Here is a 17,101-nt window from a genome sequence, read left to right as displayed (position 1 = left end):
AAAATCAAAAGCTTCTGCACAGCAAAGGAAACAGTCAAGAAAACAAAGAGGCAACCCACGGAATGGGAGAAGATATTTGCAAATGACAGTACAGACAAAAGGTTGATATCCAGGATCTATAATGAACTCCTCAAACTCAACACACACAAAACAGACAAGCATATCAAAAAATGGGCAGAAGATATGAACAGAGACTTCTCCAATGAAGACATACAAATGGCTATTTGACACATGAAAAAATGTTCATCATCACTAGCCATCAGGGAGATTCAAATTAAAACCACATTGAGATATCACCTTACACCAGTTAGAATGGCCAAAATTAACAAGACAGGAAACAACATGTGTTGGAGGGGATGTGGAGAAAGGGGAACCCTCTTACACTGTTGGTGGGAATGCAAGTTGGTGCAGCCTCTTTGGAGAGCAGTGTGGAGATTCCTCAAGAAATTAAAAATAGAGCTACCCTAAGACCCTGCAATTGCACTCCTGGGTATTTACCACAAAGATACAGATGTCGTGAAAAGAAGGGCCATCTGTACCCCAATGTTTATAGCAGCAATGGCCATGGTCGCCAAACTGTGGAAAGAACCAAGATGCCCTTCAACAGACGAATGGATAAGGAAGATGTGGTCCATATTCACTATAGAGTATTATGCCTCCATCAGAAAGGATGAATACCCAACTTCCAACTTTTGTAGCAACATGGACAGGACTGGAAGAGATTATGCTGAGTGAAATCAGTCAAGCAGAGAGAGTCAATTATCATATGGTTTCACTTATTTGTGGAGTATAACAAATGGCATGGAGGACATGGGGAGTTAGAGAGGAGAAGGGAGTTGGGGGAAGTTGGAGGGGGAGGTGAACCATGAGACTATAGACTCTGAAAAACAATCTGAGGGGTTTGAATTGATGGGGGGGTGGGAGGTTGGGGTACCAGGTGGTGGGTATTATAGAGGGCATGGATTCTGCCCATTTCTTAATTGGATTATTTGTTCTTTGGGTGTTGAGTTTAACAAGTTCTTTATAGATTTTTGGATACTAGCTCTTATCTGATATGTCATTTGCAAATACCTTCTCTGATTCTGTCATTGTCTTTTGGTTTTATTGACTGTTTCCTTTGCTGTGCAAAAGCTTTTTATTAGGATGAAGTCCCAATAGTTCATTTTTACCCTTGCTTCCCTTGCCTTTGGCAATGTTTCTAGGAAGAAGTTGTTGTGGCTGACATCAAAAAGGTTGCTGCCTGGGTTCTCCTCAAGGATTTTGATGGATTCCTGTCTCACATAGAGGCCTTTCATCCATTTTGAGTCTGTTCTTGTGTGTGGTGTAAGGACATGGCCCAGTTTCATTCTTCTGCATGTGGCTGCTGAATTTTCCCAACACCCATTTGTTGAAGAGACTGTCTTTTTTCCATTGGATAGTCTTTCCTGCTTTGTTGAAGGTTAGTTGACCATTGAGTTGAGAGGGTCCATGTCTAGGCTCACTGTTCTGTTCCATTGATCTATGTGTCTGTTTTTGTGCCAGTACCATACTGTCTTGATAATTACAGCTTTGTAAGAGAGCTTGAAGGCCAGAATTGTTATGCCACATGCTTTGCTTTGCTTTTTCAACATTCCTCTGGCTATTCGGAGTCTTTCTGGTTCCATACAAATTTTAGGATTATTTGTTCCATTTCTTTGAAAAAAGTTGATGGTGTTTTGATAGGGTTGCATTAAATGTGTAGATTGCCCTAGGTAGCATAGACATTTTCACAATATTTGTTCTTCAAATTCATGAACATGGGACATTTTTTCATTTCTTTGTGTCTTCCTCAGTTGAGTGTTCTTGAGTGTACTATAGTTTTCTGAGTACAGATTCTTTGCCTCTTTGGTTAGGTTTATCCCTAAGTATCTTATGGTTTTGTGTGCAACTGTAAATGGGATTGACTTCCTAATTTCTCTTTCTTCCATCTTGTTGTTGGTGTATAAAAATGCAACAGATTTCTGTGCATTGATTTTGTATACTGCCACATTACTGAATTCTTGTATGAGTTCTAGCAGTTTTGGGGTGGAGTCTTTTGGGTTCCCCACATAAAGTATCTTATCATCTGCAAAGAGTGAGTGTTTGACTTCTTTTTTGCCAATTCAGATGCCCATATTCAAATTCCTGTTGGATTCTAGCTACCAAATTCATTCTTCCTCAACAAAGCCTCAGATCTTTATATCTCAATTCATTATATTTAAAAATATCTACCAAAAACTGTCTCCTGATTATACATGCCCTGTCTCAGTTGGGGACACCATCATGTTTCTTAGTAAAACAAGTTTAAAAATTGGTATCATTTTTCACTCCAGCTTTTTTCTTAGTGCCACATCTCATTGGATACCAAGTCCTATCAATTAGGACTACTAACTATTTCATAGTGATCAGACCCTTGCTTTTCTTTTAGCTTTATCTAGTATTATTTTCTGCATCCATATTGGTCTCCAACACTGAAGCATATGAACCATAGTATTGGTTATAGGCATGGTTCAGGGTTTTTATAGAAGACGCTTCTCAACCTGTTGGAAAGCAGTGGCTATAAGTAGATGAATTTTAGCAGGAGGGTCTCCTGGTTTTGTTGTCTGCTCTATGTCAACCCACCTCCTCTACTATAGTAAACTAATCCTTCTCACCCAGAGACTGAGCTGTTCTAAAACTTAGATTATGTTAAATTTATTATTAAACACATTTTAATTTTTTTAGTGCCTAATATGGTACCTGAAAATTTAGTAGGTAACTACATAAAATTTCTTTCAATCAATAAATGTACAAATCCTGTTTGTTATCTAATACTTATACCATAGCATCTAATTTGATATCCAACTGTCCTTTTCTACGTACAACAAAACAACAAAAACACTTAGGCATATTTCACCAGGCTAATTCTTACCTATAAAACTAATCTCAAAATTTATCATTTCCAGAGCTTCCCTGACCCATAGAAGTCACTTTATTTACCCTCTCTCTTAGTTTAAAATTCATTTTATACACACATATATTATTATATACTTATCATATTGTGTAAAAAATAAATATCTTTATATCACTTTTGTTTGTTTATAAGCTGTGATATTCTCATAGGCAAGAACCATGCCTACATCAATTTATATTTTTGAGGCAATAAATATTGAAGAATGAATGGAATAAAGGAGTGACACAAAGTCTGTAAGAGGAATCTCAAATATATGCTAGGCCTCTAATATTTCAATTGAGCAGTCTGTAACCAGAGGGCTCCAGATCCTTAGTATAAATGTTATCAAAGCAGAAAGACTATTTCCTCATCATCACTCATATAGTTTTCTGTTTTCAAAAGAAGTTTTGACAGAAAATACACTCATTGTGAAATGACCAGCAACTTCTTAGTCAATTTCAGTAGTGTACAAGAGGATACTTGTTCATAATTAAAACACAAATACAAACTTGGCCTTCTCTTAAAATTCCCCCTCAGAACCATCCTAATTTCAATTTATTCCCAATAAGCCATAATATTCTTCTTCAGTTGATTTCATTTTTATGACTCATTATATTTTTAAAATATGATCCATAGTGTTACATAATGACTTCATAAAGGCTTAGGACATAGGAGAATAAGTCTGTATATTCAATTCATCACATAGAATTTTTTATTAACCCATCAGCTTTCAGTGAACTGCCGAGTCTCCTTTGTAACTAGCTATTACGTTACCGTAAGTCCTTCCAGTTTGGGAACTATCTGAAATATATACCTTTCTTTTCAGATTAACGAGAAATACATACCTATTTTTATGAACAAGTATGTATAGTGTTAATAGAAGAAACAGATCACTAATTTATATGATGAGAAATCCCAAGATAGTTGTGATAGAGAAACTAAAGAAAGATAAGTTAGGAAAACATAGGAACATAAGAAAGGGGGTCCTCACAGACTTGTCTGACAAATGTAGCTGAACCAAAGTTGAGAAGTTCCTACACAGCCAAATAACTTGTTGGGACCTTTCACCCTGCCAGTGAGGTAGAGAGCAGCCTTAAAATTCAAGAGAGCAGCCTTAAAATTCAAGAGGTACATTCAAAAGTCCATTTTGTCCAAGCAACAGGACTCTCCCTTAACTAATGTAGAGTTAAGTCTTCATATCTAGGGTTTGTATCCTTATAGTTGAATCCAAAAAAGCAGCGGAGCTAATGAAGTTTGATCCCTTATTTCCCAATATACCCTATTTTTTGTCTGTTTCATATACGAGTCTTTGGCATTATTACTTTGTTTTGGCTTTCCTTGTAGCTAATGGGAAGGTTGAACTCGGCACACTGATGGATGCAGTGACCAATGTTACAGGTTAGTAAATAGTTACTGTGAATCTAAGATCCTAATTCTTACATTAAATTCTCTTTTAATGCTCTATTCTAACATCATGCCATAGTCTTTTTACTCTGCCATTTTACCATTTTACTGGGGAAGTATTTCTATTTAATTGGTTAGAATATGGATTGGCAAATTTCGACCCTTGGGGCAAATCTACTTCTGGTCTTGTAAACAGTTTCTTCGGAACACATCCACCCCCATTAGTTTATGTATTATTAATGGCTGCTTTTACAGTATGATGAATCGTGATGGAGACCATATGCCCTACAAGGCCTAAAGTATTTTTTATTGTTTACTATCTTGCTTTATAGAAAAGTTTGCAGACTCATAGCCTAGAGTTTTACTTCAGAGTGATGTTACATTCCAGTTTTCTCTAGACAGTTATGGCTTACCACTGAGGTAGGTTAGTTTTAACTAATTACTTTTTTTTTAATTTTATTTTATCTTTTCGGTGATCCAAGATTCATTGTTTATGCACCACATCCAGTGCTCCATGCAATACGTGCCCTCCTTAATACCCACCACCAGGCTGACCCCTCCCTCCAACCCCCTTCCCTTCCAAAACCCTCAGTTTGTTTCTCAGAGTCCACAGTCTCTCATGCTTCATCATCCCCTCCAATTTCCCTCATTTACTTTTCCTTTCCTTCTCCTAATGTCCTCCATGTTATTCCTTATGTTCCACAAGTAAGTGAAACCATATGATAATTGACTTTCTCTGCTTGACTTATCTCACTCAACATAATCTCCTTCAGACTGTCCATGTTGATACAAAAGTTGGATATTCATCCTTTTTGATGGAGGCATAATATTTTATTGTATATATGGAACATATCTTCTTTATCCATTCATCTGTTAAAGGGCATCTTGGCTCTTCCCACAGTTTGGCAATTGTGATCATTGCTGCTATTGACATTGAGGGTACTTATGGCCCTTCTTTTCATTACATCTGTATCTTTGGGGTAAATACCCAATAGTGCAATTGCAGGGTCATAGGGTAGCTTTATTTTTATTTTCTTAAGGAATCTCCGAACTGTTTTTCTTTTTTCTTTTTTTTTTTTTTTAAGATTTTATTTATTTATTTGACAGAGAGAGATCACAAGTAGGCAGAGACACAGGCAGAGAGAGAGAGAGGAGGAAGCAGGCTCCCTGCTGAGCAGAGAGCCCGATGCGGGACTTGATCCCAGGACCCTGAGATCATGACCTGAGCCGAAGGCAGCGGCTTAACCCACTGAGCCACCCAGGCGCCCTGAACTGTTTTTCAAAGTGGCTGCACCAACTTGCATTCTCACCAACAGTGTAAGAGGGTTCCCCTTTCTCCACATCTTCTCCAACACTTGTTGTTTCTTGTCTCTTGTTAATTTTGGCCATTCTAACTGGTGTAAGGTGGTATCTCAATGAGGTTTTGATGTGAATATCCCTGATGGCTAATGATGAAGAATATTTTTTCATGTGTCTGTTAGCCATTTGTATGTCTTCTTTGGTTAAGTGTTTGTTCATGACTTCTGCCCATTTTCTGACATGATTATGTTTTTTGAGTGTTGAATTTGAGGAGTTCTTTGTAGATCTTGGACATCAGCCCTTCATCTGTAGTGTCATTTGTGGATATCTTCTCCCATTCTGTGGGCTGTCTCTTTGTTTTGTTGACTGTTTCCTTTACTGTGCAGAAGCTTCTGATTTTGGTGAAGTCCCACAAGTTCATTTTCACTTTTGTTTCCTTTGCCTTTGGAGACATATCTTGAAAGAAGTTGCTGTGGCTGATGTCAAAGAGGTTACTGCCTATGTTCTCCTCTAGGATTTTGATAGGTTCCTGCCTCACATTGAGGTCTTTTATCCATTTTGAGTTCGTCTTTGTGTATGGTTTAAGAGAATGATCGAGTTTCATTCTTCTACACATAACTGTCCAATTTTCCCAGCACCATTTATTGAAGAGACTGTCTTTTTTCCACTGTATATTTTTTTCCTGCTTTGTTGAAGATTATTTGACCATAGAGTTGAGGGTCCCTATCTGGGCTCTCTACTCTGCTCCACTGGTCTATGTGTCTGTTTTTGTGCCAGTACCATGCTCCGTCTTTGTAGTAAAGCCTGAAACCAGGCAACATGATGCCCCCAGTTTTGTTTTTTCTTTTCAACGTTTTCTTAGCAATTCAGGATCTCTTCTGGTTCCATACAAATTTTAGGATTGTTTGTTCCAGCACTTCGAAAAATGCCAGTGGAATTTTGATCAGGATGACATTGAAAGTATAGATGGCTCTTGGCAGCATAGACATTTTAACCATGTTTATTCTTCTGATCCATGAGCATGGAATACTCTTCCATCATTTTGTGTCTTCTTCAATTTCTTTCATGAGTGTTCTGTAGTTCCTCGAGTACAGCTCCTTAACCTCTCTGGTTAGGTTTATTCCAAGTACCTATGGTTCTTGGTGCTATAGTAAGTGGAATCGATTCTCTAATTTCCCTTTCTATTTTTTCATTGCTAGTGTATGAGAAAGCAACTGATTTCTGTGCATTGATTTTGTATCCTGCCACATTACTGAATTGTTATATAAGTTCTAGTAGATTGGGGGTAGAGTATTTTGGGTTTTCCATATAAATTATCATGTCATCTGTGAAGAGAGAGAATTTGACTTCTTTGCCATTTGAATGCCTTCTATTTCTTTTTGTTGTCTGATTGATATTGCTAGGACTTCTAGTACTATGTTGAACAACAGTGGAGACAGTGGGCATCCTTGTCGTGTTCCTGATCTCAAAGGGAAGGCTGTCAGCTTTTCCCATTGAGAATGATATTTGCTGTGGGTTTTTCATAGACAGATTTTATGAAGTTGAGAATGTTTCCTCTATCCCTATATTTTGAAGCATTTTAATCGGGAATGGATGCAGTATTTTGTCAAATGCTTTTTCCGCATCAATTGAGAGGACCACGTGGTTCATCTCTCTTATCGATTTGTTCTGTCACATTGATTGATTTGCAAATGTTGAACCATCTTTGCATCCCAGGGATAAATCTTACCTGGTCATAGTGGATAATCTTTTTAATGTACTGTTGGATCCTATTAGCTAGGATCTTGTTGAGAATCTTGGCATCCATATTATTCAGGGATTTGGGTCTGAAATTCTCCTTTTTGATGGGGTCTTTGCCTGGTTTGGGGATCAGGGTAATGCTGGCTTCATAGAAAGGTTCTGGAAGTTTTCCTTCTGTTTCTATTTTTTGAAACAGCTTTAGAAGAATAGGTATTATTTCTTCTTGGAATGTTTCATGGCATCATTTGTTTCCTTAATTCTGTTTTCATGGCTTCTAGGCTCTTTGTTCCATGCCTCCTCCTGGTCCTTCTTTTCTATCAGTTTGTCTTCTATGTCACTAATTTGACCTTCTGCCTTGGTTACCCTAGCTGTTAGAGTATTTAGATTAGATTGGATCTCATTGATAGCATTTTTAACTTCTGCCAGATTGGCTCTCACTTTTCCCCTTAGAGATTCTATATTGCCACTAATGGTCTTCTCCAACCTAGCCATTGCCTGGATAATTGTTACCCTGAATTCCCTTTCTGACATACTGTTTATGTCCATATCCAATAGCTCTATGGCAGAGGGTACAGTCTCTGAATTTTTCCTCTGTTGGGTGTTCCTCCTCTTAGTCATTTTGGTGAGAGGTGGTTGAGGGGATGTATAGCTGAATATATCAACCACGATCCAGGCAAGGTGTACCTGGGAGCTTAATATATTGTTTTCCTGATGATGGGGTTTTACAGTTTTATGGGGACCCTGTGGTGGTTGTCCTCTTGTTCTTTTGGCTTGTCTTCTGGGGGAGGGGCCTGCTGCATTGTTTTCCAGTCAATCTTGCTTGGGTTGAGTCTCCTTCCTCCTATGAAGGGGCTGGGCTCTGTGGAAACAGGTTTTTCAGCCTTTTGTTCTTCGGGGCTTTTTGTTCTTTGGCGGCTTTTTGTGGCTTTTCAGAGGGTCAGAGCAAAGAATCTGTCTGCACCCAGACCTCTGCCTCAGAGAGAAGCCTCAGATGTTCCCCTCTGGGTGGTCCAGAACACACAGACAGACCCCCCCCCCCACGGCAAACTCTGCTGAACAGTGCAACCTCACACAGGTGGTGTGCACCCCAGCCATCATCCCAGAGGTCAAACAAAGCCCCCACTTGTCTCTGCACCCCCATGGCACTAAAACCACGAGCGATACTGGTCCAAAGAGTCTGCTTCTGGTGCCTGCCTTTGCTGGGACTGCTGCCTGGGGTCCAGACCCACACCAGGTATGCTCAGACCCCACAGCTGTGCAGATTGTGGAGGTCTGCAGGCTGAGGGACCCTGACTGGATATCACACTGGGTTCTCTCAGTTGGGGGCTGGGTGCACTCAGACCCTGCAGTCATACAGGTTGTGGAAGTCTGTGGGCCTAGGGATCCCAACTGGAGTTCACACTGGGCTGTCCTGTGTCGGGGCGGGAGTGCACCCAGCCCAAGCAGTGGTGCAAGCAGCAGAATACCCCGTGCTCAGGGACCATGGGCTGAGGGCCCCATGAGACACTGTCATGGGTGGTTGCCAGTGGTGACCATCTTATAATGTGGGCTTAGACCCATGCTAGTGACCGACAGATTCCACAGGTTGTCCCTTGAGATCTTTTGCTCTTTTTGGAGTGCTTTTAATCAGACTCCTAGTTAATACTGGTCCCCAATCACAGGACACTTTTGTATTGGGGTAATACTTTCCAATGGGTCACTCCTGGTGGCTCCCTCCCCCTTCTGTTTATTCTCCAATGTCAGTCTGAGCATTCCCACTCCACTTTACCGCTCCACTGATATCTTCTGCCCCCATAGAGATCCAGAAGTGTAAACTCTTGTCTCTCAGTCTGATTTCATGGATTTCAGAGTGTTCTAGTAGATATTTAGCTCACTTTAGGGGACCAGTTAAAACACTGTCTGTCATGGGTGGTTGCCAGTTGTGACCATCTTATAATGTGGGCTTCTCTGCCATCTTGCCCCTCCTCCTTAACTAATTACTTTTAACACCCTCCTTTACTCTGAGTCCTTGTTTACATGATAAATGATATGCAATTTTAACTTTAGATTATTTACACTGTTTACTTCAGTGCAATGCCTTGATAGAAAATTCTTTATTCTCTGGGATTTATTCCAAACAATACTTCAATTATGAATATCTGAGTATCATGAAAAGATACTTGCTGCAATTATAGCCTCAAAGTATACTACCCAACAAGTTAACCTAGAGATCACAGAACAGAAAGGCTCAAGAACCCAGTTAAAATGTTTGAATCACACAGTTTATTAAATAATTTAAAACACACAGCAAGTAGTGAAGGGGTGATTACAGAATAAATTAACAAATTTCGGGTATGGTGAATGGAAAGACCATACTACCTGAATCTAAGATGCACAAGGTGCATAGTAAGTTTTGTGTCTCTCTCTGTTCAACAGCATTAATTTTCTCTGCTGGTGATGTGGTGATGAGGACCAGTGTTGAGGTTTAAGCAGATGGGCCCACAGATGGAAAGTGCTCTAGCCAATGATACAGACTTGCTCTTTCAGAAAGACACAGGGTCAAGTACCTCTAGATAATAGTTGTAGCTTGTCATTAAGGCCATTGAAGAGCCATAGGTTTTGTGTTCCTTGAGCAGAGGACACATAAGACCTAAATGGGTATCACCAATGAGTTGCCAAATTAAAGTCATTTGAATATTGAGTCTCATGAATATTTATCATATCTTGAATATTTAGTGCTTCTTTTAGTGTCTCAAGCAATTTTAGAGTATCATAAATATTTAGAGCTTCTTATATATTTAGTCTAACAGATAAATTTAGTGAAGAGGTTCTTCATGTATATTTAATGCCCCATGAACATTAGATATTGTTCTGTCCTTCCATTCCTTTCTAACTTACATATCCTTTACTTAAATACTACTTATCCATACTGCAAACATCTTAAAAGATTTAGCCCATGTTTTATAAACTACAAACTTGAACTAATGTACTTAACTTCTGTAATAGAATTAAATGTTCTCAAAAGCAAATGCATATTACAATGGATTAACATATTAAGTAGTTAAGTAAAATCAGATACATCACTCATAATTAAGGGAATAACAGAGACACTGAATTTTAAATAAATATCTGTGATATTTTAAATTTTTTTTTTTTTTTTATTTTTTTAAATTTTTTTTTTTTTTTTTTTTTTTTTTAATTTATCAGAGAGAGAGAGGGGGAGAGAGTGAGCACAGGCAGACAGAATGGCAGGCAGAGGCAGAGGGAGAAGCAGGCTCCCTGCTGAACAAGGAGCCCGATGTGGGACTCGATCCCAGGACGCTGGGATCATGACCTGAGCCGAAGGCAGCTGCTTAACCAACTGAGCCACCCAGGCGTCCCTGTGATATTTTAAATAACTTAGAATCCCCAAGCCACTTATATCTTGTTTAAATTACTTTACTCTGTAAATTAAATTATAGATATTGAATTTTGGGGGGTTAAGGGAACAATTCTGTTTCCATGATAGCTGATGGCGCAAAGTCTCTTGCTACTTTGTTCACAGCTGTTGAATATCTACCAAATAAATAAATAATTTTTTCATAATTTGGATATTCATATTTCATATTTAGGTCATATTGAACTTTTCATGTACTTTCATTTCTTTGAAGGAGGGGAAGTTAACGTCAGTGATATTGAAAGTATTCTGGAAAAAACTGGGATAGAGCTCACAGATAAGGAGTGCTTAGAACTAAAGAAGTATCTGCCAGTTGATGGTGAGCATTTAAAATAATGATGTAGACTTTAAGGAACTTAGATGTGTATTTCTTTTTTGCAAACTTCCAGAATTATCTCCATTTTATAAAGAAAAAGAGGATTAGAAGGAATCATGCAGTTCTATCTTAAGAAGTAATCCCAGCTGTGTAACTTTATAGTATCTTTGGACCCTTCAGCCAGGAAAATTAACCTTGTATTAAGTCAAGGAAGTGCCTATTCTAACTTCTGATTCCAGTCAGAAGGCATTCTCAAGAATGAACAGGGAGGGACACCTGGGTGGCTCAGTGGGTTAAAGCCTCTGCCTTCCGCCCAGGTCATGATCCCAGAGTCCTGGGATCAAGCCCCACATCGGGCTCTCTGCTCAGCAGGGAGCCTGCTTCCTCGTCTCTCTCCGCCTGCCTCTCTGCCGACTTGTGCTCTCTGTCAAATAAATAAATAAAATCTTAAAAAAAAAAAAAAAAAAGAATGAACAGGGACATATGGGAAAGGAAAAAGAATGAGAAAATACTAAGAGGAAAATGGAGGCATGAAAGGAAGACATAGAGAATTAAGATGTGTGTGTTTCAGCATAGTAGAGCTCCAGCAGTAACAATTAAGATGTGGGTGTTTCAGCATAGAAACTTTCTCCTCCAGCAGGAGACAGAATTTTCTCTACTTGTTACATTTTTTGGTTATTTAAAATTAAATTAGGCCTTTTCTGGGGTAAATTATGATGTCTTCTAAAATTAAGGCTTTCGTAATGTCTCATTTAATCTCTCATTGATGTGGTCTGATTTGTGTCTTTCTTACAGCTGTTGGAAAGGTGTACCAAAATAGGGTGATGGATGGTTTGAAAACTCTTAAAGGTAAGTAATAAGTATAATGAAAAAGGAGATGAATCTGAAGCTGAAAAGCAGATAAAGAGACTTTTTCACACTTAATTTATATTCCTGCCACCATGCATGTGTGTGCAAAACCATATTAATGTTTTTTCCAAAGATCTTTTTTGTATATATCTTACAAAATGGCCTCCTGTACCATTCTTTAACCTTAAGATGGAAGTCTTAAAAGTAGGACTTTGAATAACTTTACTCCTAATGAAATGGAAAACTAGAAATCTATCTAATCAGCACAAGTAGATAAAAGGAAGTTTATCTGTATAGTCACAGACTCTAAGATCATGAAGAAATATCTTCTTTGAAAATTCATGACAATGACCCTATGCTCACATTGGTTCCAGTTCATATTTTCATGACCCAGAAACTCACAAAAAAAATTAACGAAAAGCACCAGCATTGTAGTAACTCTGGAGTTTAAGAAATACACTCTCATATCATGGTCAGTAAGATTTTCCCTATAAAACCTTTCTTAAAATGATCTTGAAATAGAAAATTACAAAAGATATGAAAAAAAAAAACTATGTCCAATTAATACCAATATATATAATAAAAAGACTGAACTCAAAAGATTTCCCATAATACAAATATTTTAGATAGACTATAAAATAAGTACACTTTAAATGATTAAATTCATAAAACAAAAATGGGAATAATTTTTTAAAAAAATAGAAACTACCACAGGAAAAAGTAGATTTGAAAGGAGTCAAAATAAAATTTCAAGAAATGAAAAGCCTAGCCTGAAAAATTAAAAAACACAATGGTATCATTAACAGATTAGAGATAACCAAAGAATTAATTAGATAACTGGAATAAAACTCTGAAAAAATTGCCAAGATTCCAGCATAGAGACACAAAGATTACAAATAGGAAGGAGGAGGAGACATGAGGGTCAAAGTGGGAAATCTGCCAGTTTATCCAATAGTAGTACAAAGAGCTAACAGAGAGAAAGAAGGAAAATGCTAATTTGAAGACCTAATAGTTGGTAATTTTTTTGTGATTGTTGAAAGACAGGGATTCTAAAATACAGGGCACATAATGAATCCTAAATGGTAATTAAGAGGTCTTTGCTTAATCATATCATAAGGAATTCACAATTCCAAAACAAAACAAAAACCCCCCAAGAATGCAACCAGGATGCATTCTGACTACCCACAAATGAGTAACAATTAGACTTGTGTTGGACTACAATGAGATGCCACCTCAGACTCCATAAGATGTCTGCTTTCAAAAGAGGAACAGAATATAACAAGTGTTAGTGAGAATGTGGAGAAAATGGAAGCCTTGTACACTGGCAGTGAGCATGTGAATTGGTACAGCCACTATGAAAACAAATATGGGAGCTCCGCAAAAGCTTAAAAATTAAATTTCTATATGATTCAGCAATTTCACTTCTAGGTATATGTCTTAGTTCACTCAGGCTGCTTTAACAAACTGCCAGAGACTAGATGGCTTATAAACAACAGAAATTCATTTCTCACAGTTTTGGAGGCTGGAATTCCAAGATCAAGGTGCCAGCATGGTCAAGTGAGGGCCCTCTTCCAGGTTGCCGACTTCTCATTGTATCCTCACAGGGTGCAAGGGGCAAGGATCTCTCTGGGGCACTTTTTATAAAGACTAATCTCTTTCAGAAGGGCTCTGCCCTCCTGACCTAAGCCCCTTCCAAAGGACCCACTTCTTTTTTTTTTTTTTCCTTTCAGCATAACAGTATTCATTGTTTTTGCACCACATCCAGTGCTCCATGCAATACGTGCCCTCCATAATACCCACCACCTGGCTCCCCCAACCTCCCATCCCCCACCCCTTCAAAACCCTCTGGTTGTTTTTCAGAGTCCATAGCCTCTTATGGTTCACTTCCCCTTCCAATTTCCCTCAACTCCTTTTACTGTCATTTTGGGCATTTGGTTTTCAACATATGAATTTTGGAGGTACACACACATTTAGACTATTGTGTATATCCTAAAGCGTATATCCAGCACTATTGAAGAGCCAAGAGATGGAATCAATCTATGTGTTCATCACCCTTCAAAAGAAGGAGATTTTGGATGAGCCTCAAAGATATTTTGCTAAATGAGACAAGCCAATCACAAAAAGACAAATACTGTCTGATTCAATTTATGTATGATGCGTAGAGTAGTTAAATCCACAGAGACAGAAGCTGGGTGTGGGGAGGAATGGGGAGTATTGTTTAATGAGTAGGGACTTTTGATTTGGGAAGAAATGGTTAAAATAGTAAAAAAAAAAAAAAAGATTTTATATATATATATATATATATATATATATATATATATATATATATATATATTTAAGTAGCGGGAAAAGATACCTGGCTTTAACAGGTAATAAGGGATAATATGAATAAACACATGTCAGTAAGTTTGTTAACTTAGATGAAATAGTAAGCCGCTATGTCCTAACAGTAAGCAAAAGGCCAAACAAATTTAAAAATCAACTCTTCTTGGATCCATATGAGAAATGAGATCACAGGGAAACTGTGTCACCCAAACAGGAGGGAAAGACATGCAAACCACAACTTACTGAGCAGAAGCCTCTCTGAGAACCAGTGGCAGGACTGAACCTAAACTGTAATTGATGAATTGCTAGAGGATCAGTGAGGACAAGTCTAAGAATCAAAAATTTGTAGGGTACCGGGTCATAGAGGAAGTGCCCATGCTTTTGTGGGTTTTACTGCTAGGATCTCAACCAGGTTCTCACAGTGAATATTGAAGAAGAAGCTCAAGAAGCTTCTGGCATGTAGGCGGGATGGGGGCGGGGGGAGAAACAGTTTTGAAATGCACCAGAGTGTTCTGTTCTTCATAAAAAGGAGAAACTATTTAATCATAGCCTAAACTTCTGAGGTTTTATCAGACCCTAACTGACCTGGGGGAGGGGAAATACCCAACTTAAGCACATTTTGGCATAGCACATGTGATGTTCACAGTCCAGAGGCAAAGACTTGTGAAAAGATTGAGACTTAATCATAGGATTATAGTATGTTTCCCTTCCCCATACATCTTACCATCAGATCACCTGTTCATAGCAGTTATTTTTACCCAGTACATTATGAGAAGCTATCAAGAAAAAAAAAATCACAAAAGTGGAAAAAAAAAATCACAAGAATTGTAAAAGGTAAAAAACGCAAATGGAAGAGACAGCATGCATTAGAAACAGATTCAAATTTGGCAGGGATGTTGGAATTCAAAACAATTATAATTAATGTGCTAATGGATAAAGTAGATAGCAGGCAAGAACAGATGTACAGTGTAAGTAGAGAGGTGGAAATCCTAAGACAGAAGTAAAAGAAAGGTTAGTGATCAAAACCACTATGGCGGAAATGAAGAATGCCTTCGATGGGCTTATTAGTAGACTAGACTGACTGAATACCCTCGATTTAAGAAAAGGCCAAAGATTTTCTCTGACAGATTTTACTTATCATTATATTCTGTAGCTCCAGCAATGTCAATGCAAATGGCAAGATCACATTCTTTTTTGTGGCTGAATAACATCATCACCAAAGAAGATACACAGATGGCAATTAAACATAGGAAAAGATGTCTACACCTTATGTCATTAGAGAAGTACAAATTAAGCCATAATGAGATGCCACTACACACTCATTAGAAAGGCCAGAATCCATAAGAATAAGCCAAACAACTAGTATTGAAGTGGACAAATATGAGATCAGACATTGGGCAAGAGAGGAGATCTCTGTGGGGCCAATCACTTATAAAAAGTATTTCATTTCACACATAATCGTGGAAGTCTAAGTTAAAACAACAATAAAATACTAGTTCACGGATCTCAAATGTACCATAATTGTAACAGTCAAGCCACCCTAAGCTATGGAAATAGTATGGAGCAATGGAAATTCTTGTACACTGCTAATATTAATAGTAGCACTTTCAAAAGCAACTGGATAAAATCTCAAGAAATTCAAAATATATGTATTCCACTCCAACTAATCCACTCCTAAATATATTGCTCAGATTCTTACCCTCATCAACAGAGACATTTACAAGAATGTATGTTGCAATGTTTTCTTGTAATGGCAAAAATTTGGGTACAACCTAAATGTTATCTATTGGAGAATGGGTAAGTATATGATGGCATAATATTATAGTAGAATAATAGTATTTAAAATGAATGAACTGAGCCTGGTTGGCTCAGTTGGTTAAGCATCCAACTCTTGGTTTTACTCAGATCATGATCTCAGGGTCATGAGATCAAGCTCCACATCTGGCTCCATGCTGAGCATGGAGTCTGCTAGAGAGTCTCTCTCTCTCCCTCTCCTTCTGTACGCCCCCCACCCACTGCTCTTGCTCTCATGCTCTCTTTAAAAATATATATGAATAAATAAAATAAATGAAAATGTCCCGTGTTTCAACATGGACAAATATAAAAAACAAGAATTCAATGAAATTGCATGTGGCAAAAGGAAACTCACAATGTGATATGATTTATATAAACTTTAAAAGTTCTGCAAAACCGGGGCACCTGGATGGCTCAGTTGGTTAAGCAACTGCCTTCAGCTCAGGTCATGGTCCTGGAGTCCCGGGATTAAGTCCTGCATCAGGATCCCAGCTCCACAGGGAGTCTGCTTATCCCTCTGACCTTCTCCCCTTTCATGCTCTCTCTCTCTCTCTCAAATAAATAAATAAAATCTTTTAAAAAAGTTCTACAAAACTGTTTAACATATGCCAGTAAAACATGCATGGGCATTATAAACACTTACATAAGTCAGGAAGTCACCCTGGGAAAGGTGGGGAAAGATGGGGAATGAGGAGGAACATGGAAGATATTTTTATTGTTATCTGTTCTGTTTATTAACAAAGCTGGATGAGATACACAGGTGTCAGTGATGTCATCATAAAAATCTGTATCCCTATAATTCATAAACTAACAAAAAATGAGCAGAATTATTAGACATTTTTTTGGAAAATGTATTCAGAGGAAAGAACCGTGTGAACTTTTAAAAAAAGATTTTATTTATTTATTCATGTGAGATGGAGAGAAAATGGCAGAGGCAGAGGGAGAAGCAGTCCTAATGTAGGACTTGATCCCATAACCTGAGCCAAAGGCAGACGTTTAACTGACTGAGCAACCCAAGCTTCCCCCATGT

At 38.1% G+C, this 17,101-nt stretch overlaps 1 protein-coding gene across 1 annotated transcript in view; it reads left to right on the top strand.

Moving 5' to 3' along the window:
- Positions 1–17,101, top strand: part of LOC131816702 (uncharacterized) — a 112,842-nt gene that overhangs the window by 15,033 nt on the left and 80,708 nt on the right. The window contains exons 7-9 of the mRNA XM_059149641.1: positions 4,274–4,327; positions 11,002–11,106; positions 11,899–11,952. Coding sequence (XP_059005624.1) covers positions 4,274–4,327; positions 11,002–11,106; positions 11,899–11,952 — 213 coding nt within the window. The remainder of the gene's footprint in view (positions 1–4,273; positions 4,328–11,001; positions 11,107–11,898; positions 11,953–17,101) is intronic.

The sequence above is a fragment of the Mustela lutreola genome, chromosome 15, assembly GCF_030435805.1.
Source record: "Mustela lutreola isolate mMusLut2 chromosome 15, mMusLut2.pri, whole genome shotgun sequence".
NCBI lineage: Eukaryota > Metazoa > Chordata > Mammalia > Carnivora > Mustelidae > Mustela > Mustela lutreola.
Note: the sequence above shows the minus strand (reverse complement) of the source record. Positions and strands in the feature narration are given on the sequence as shown.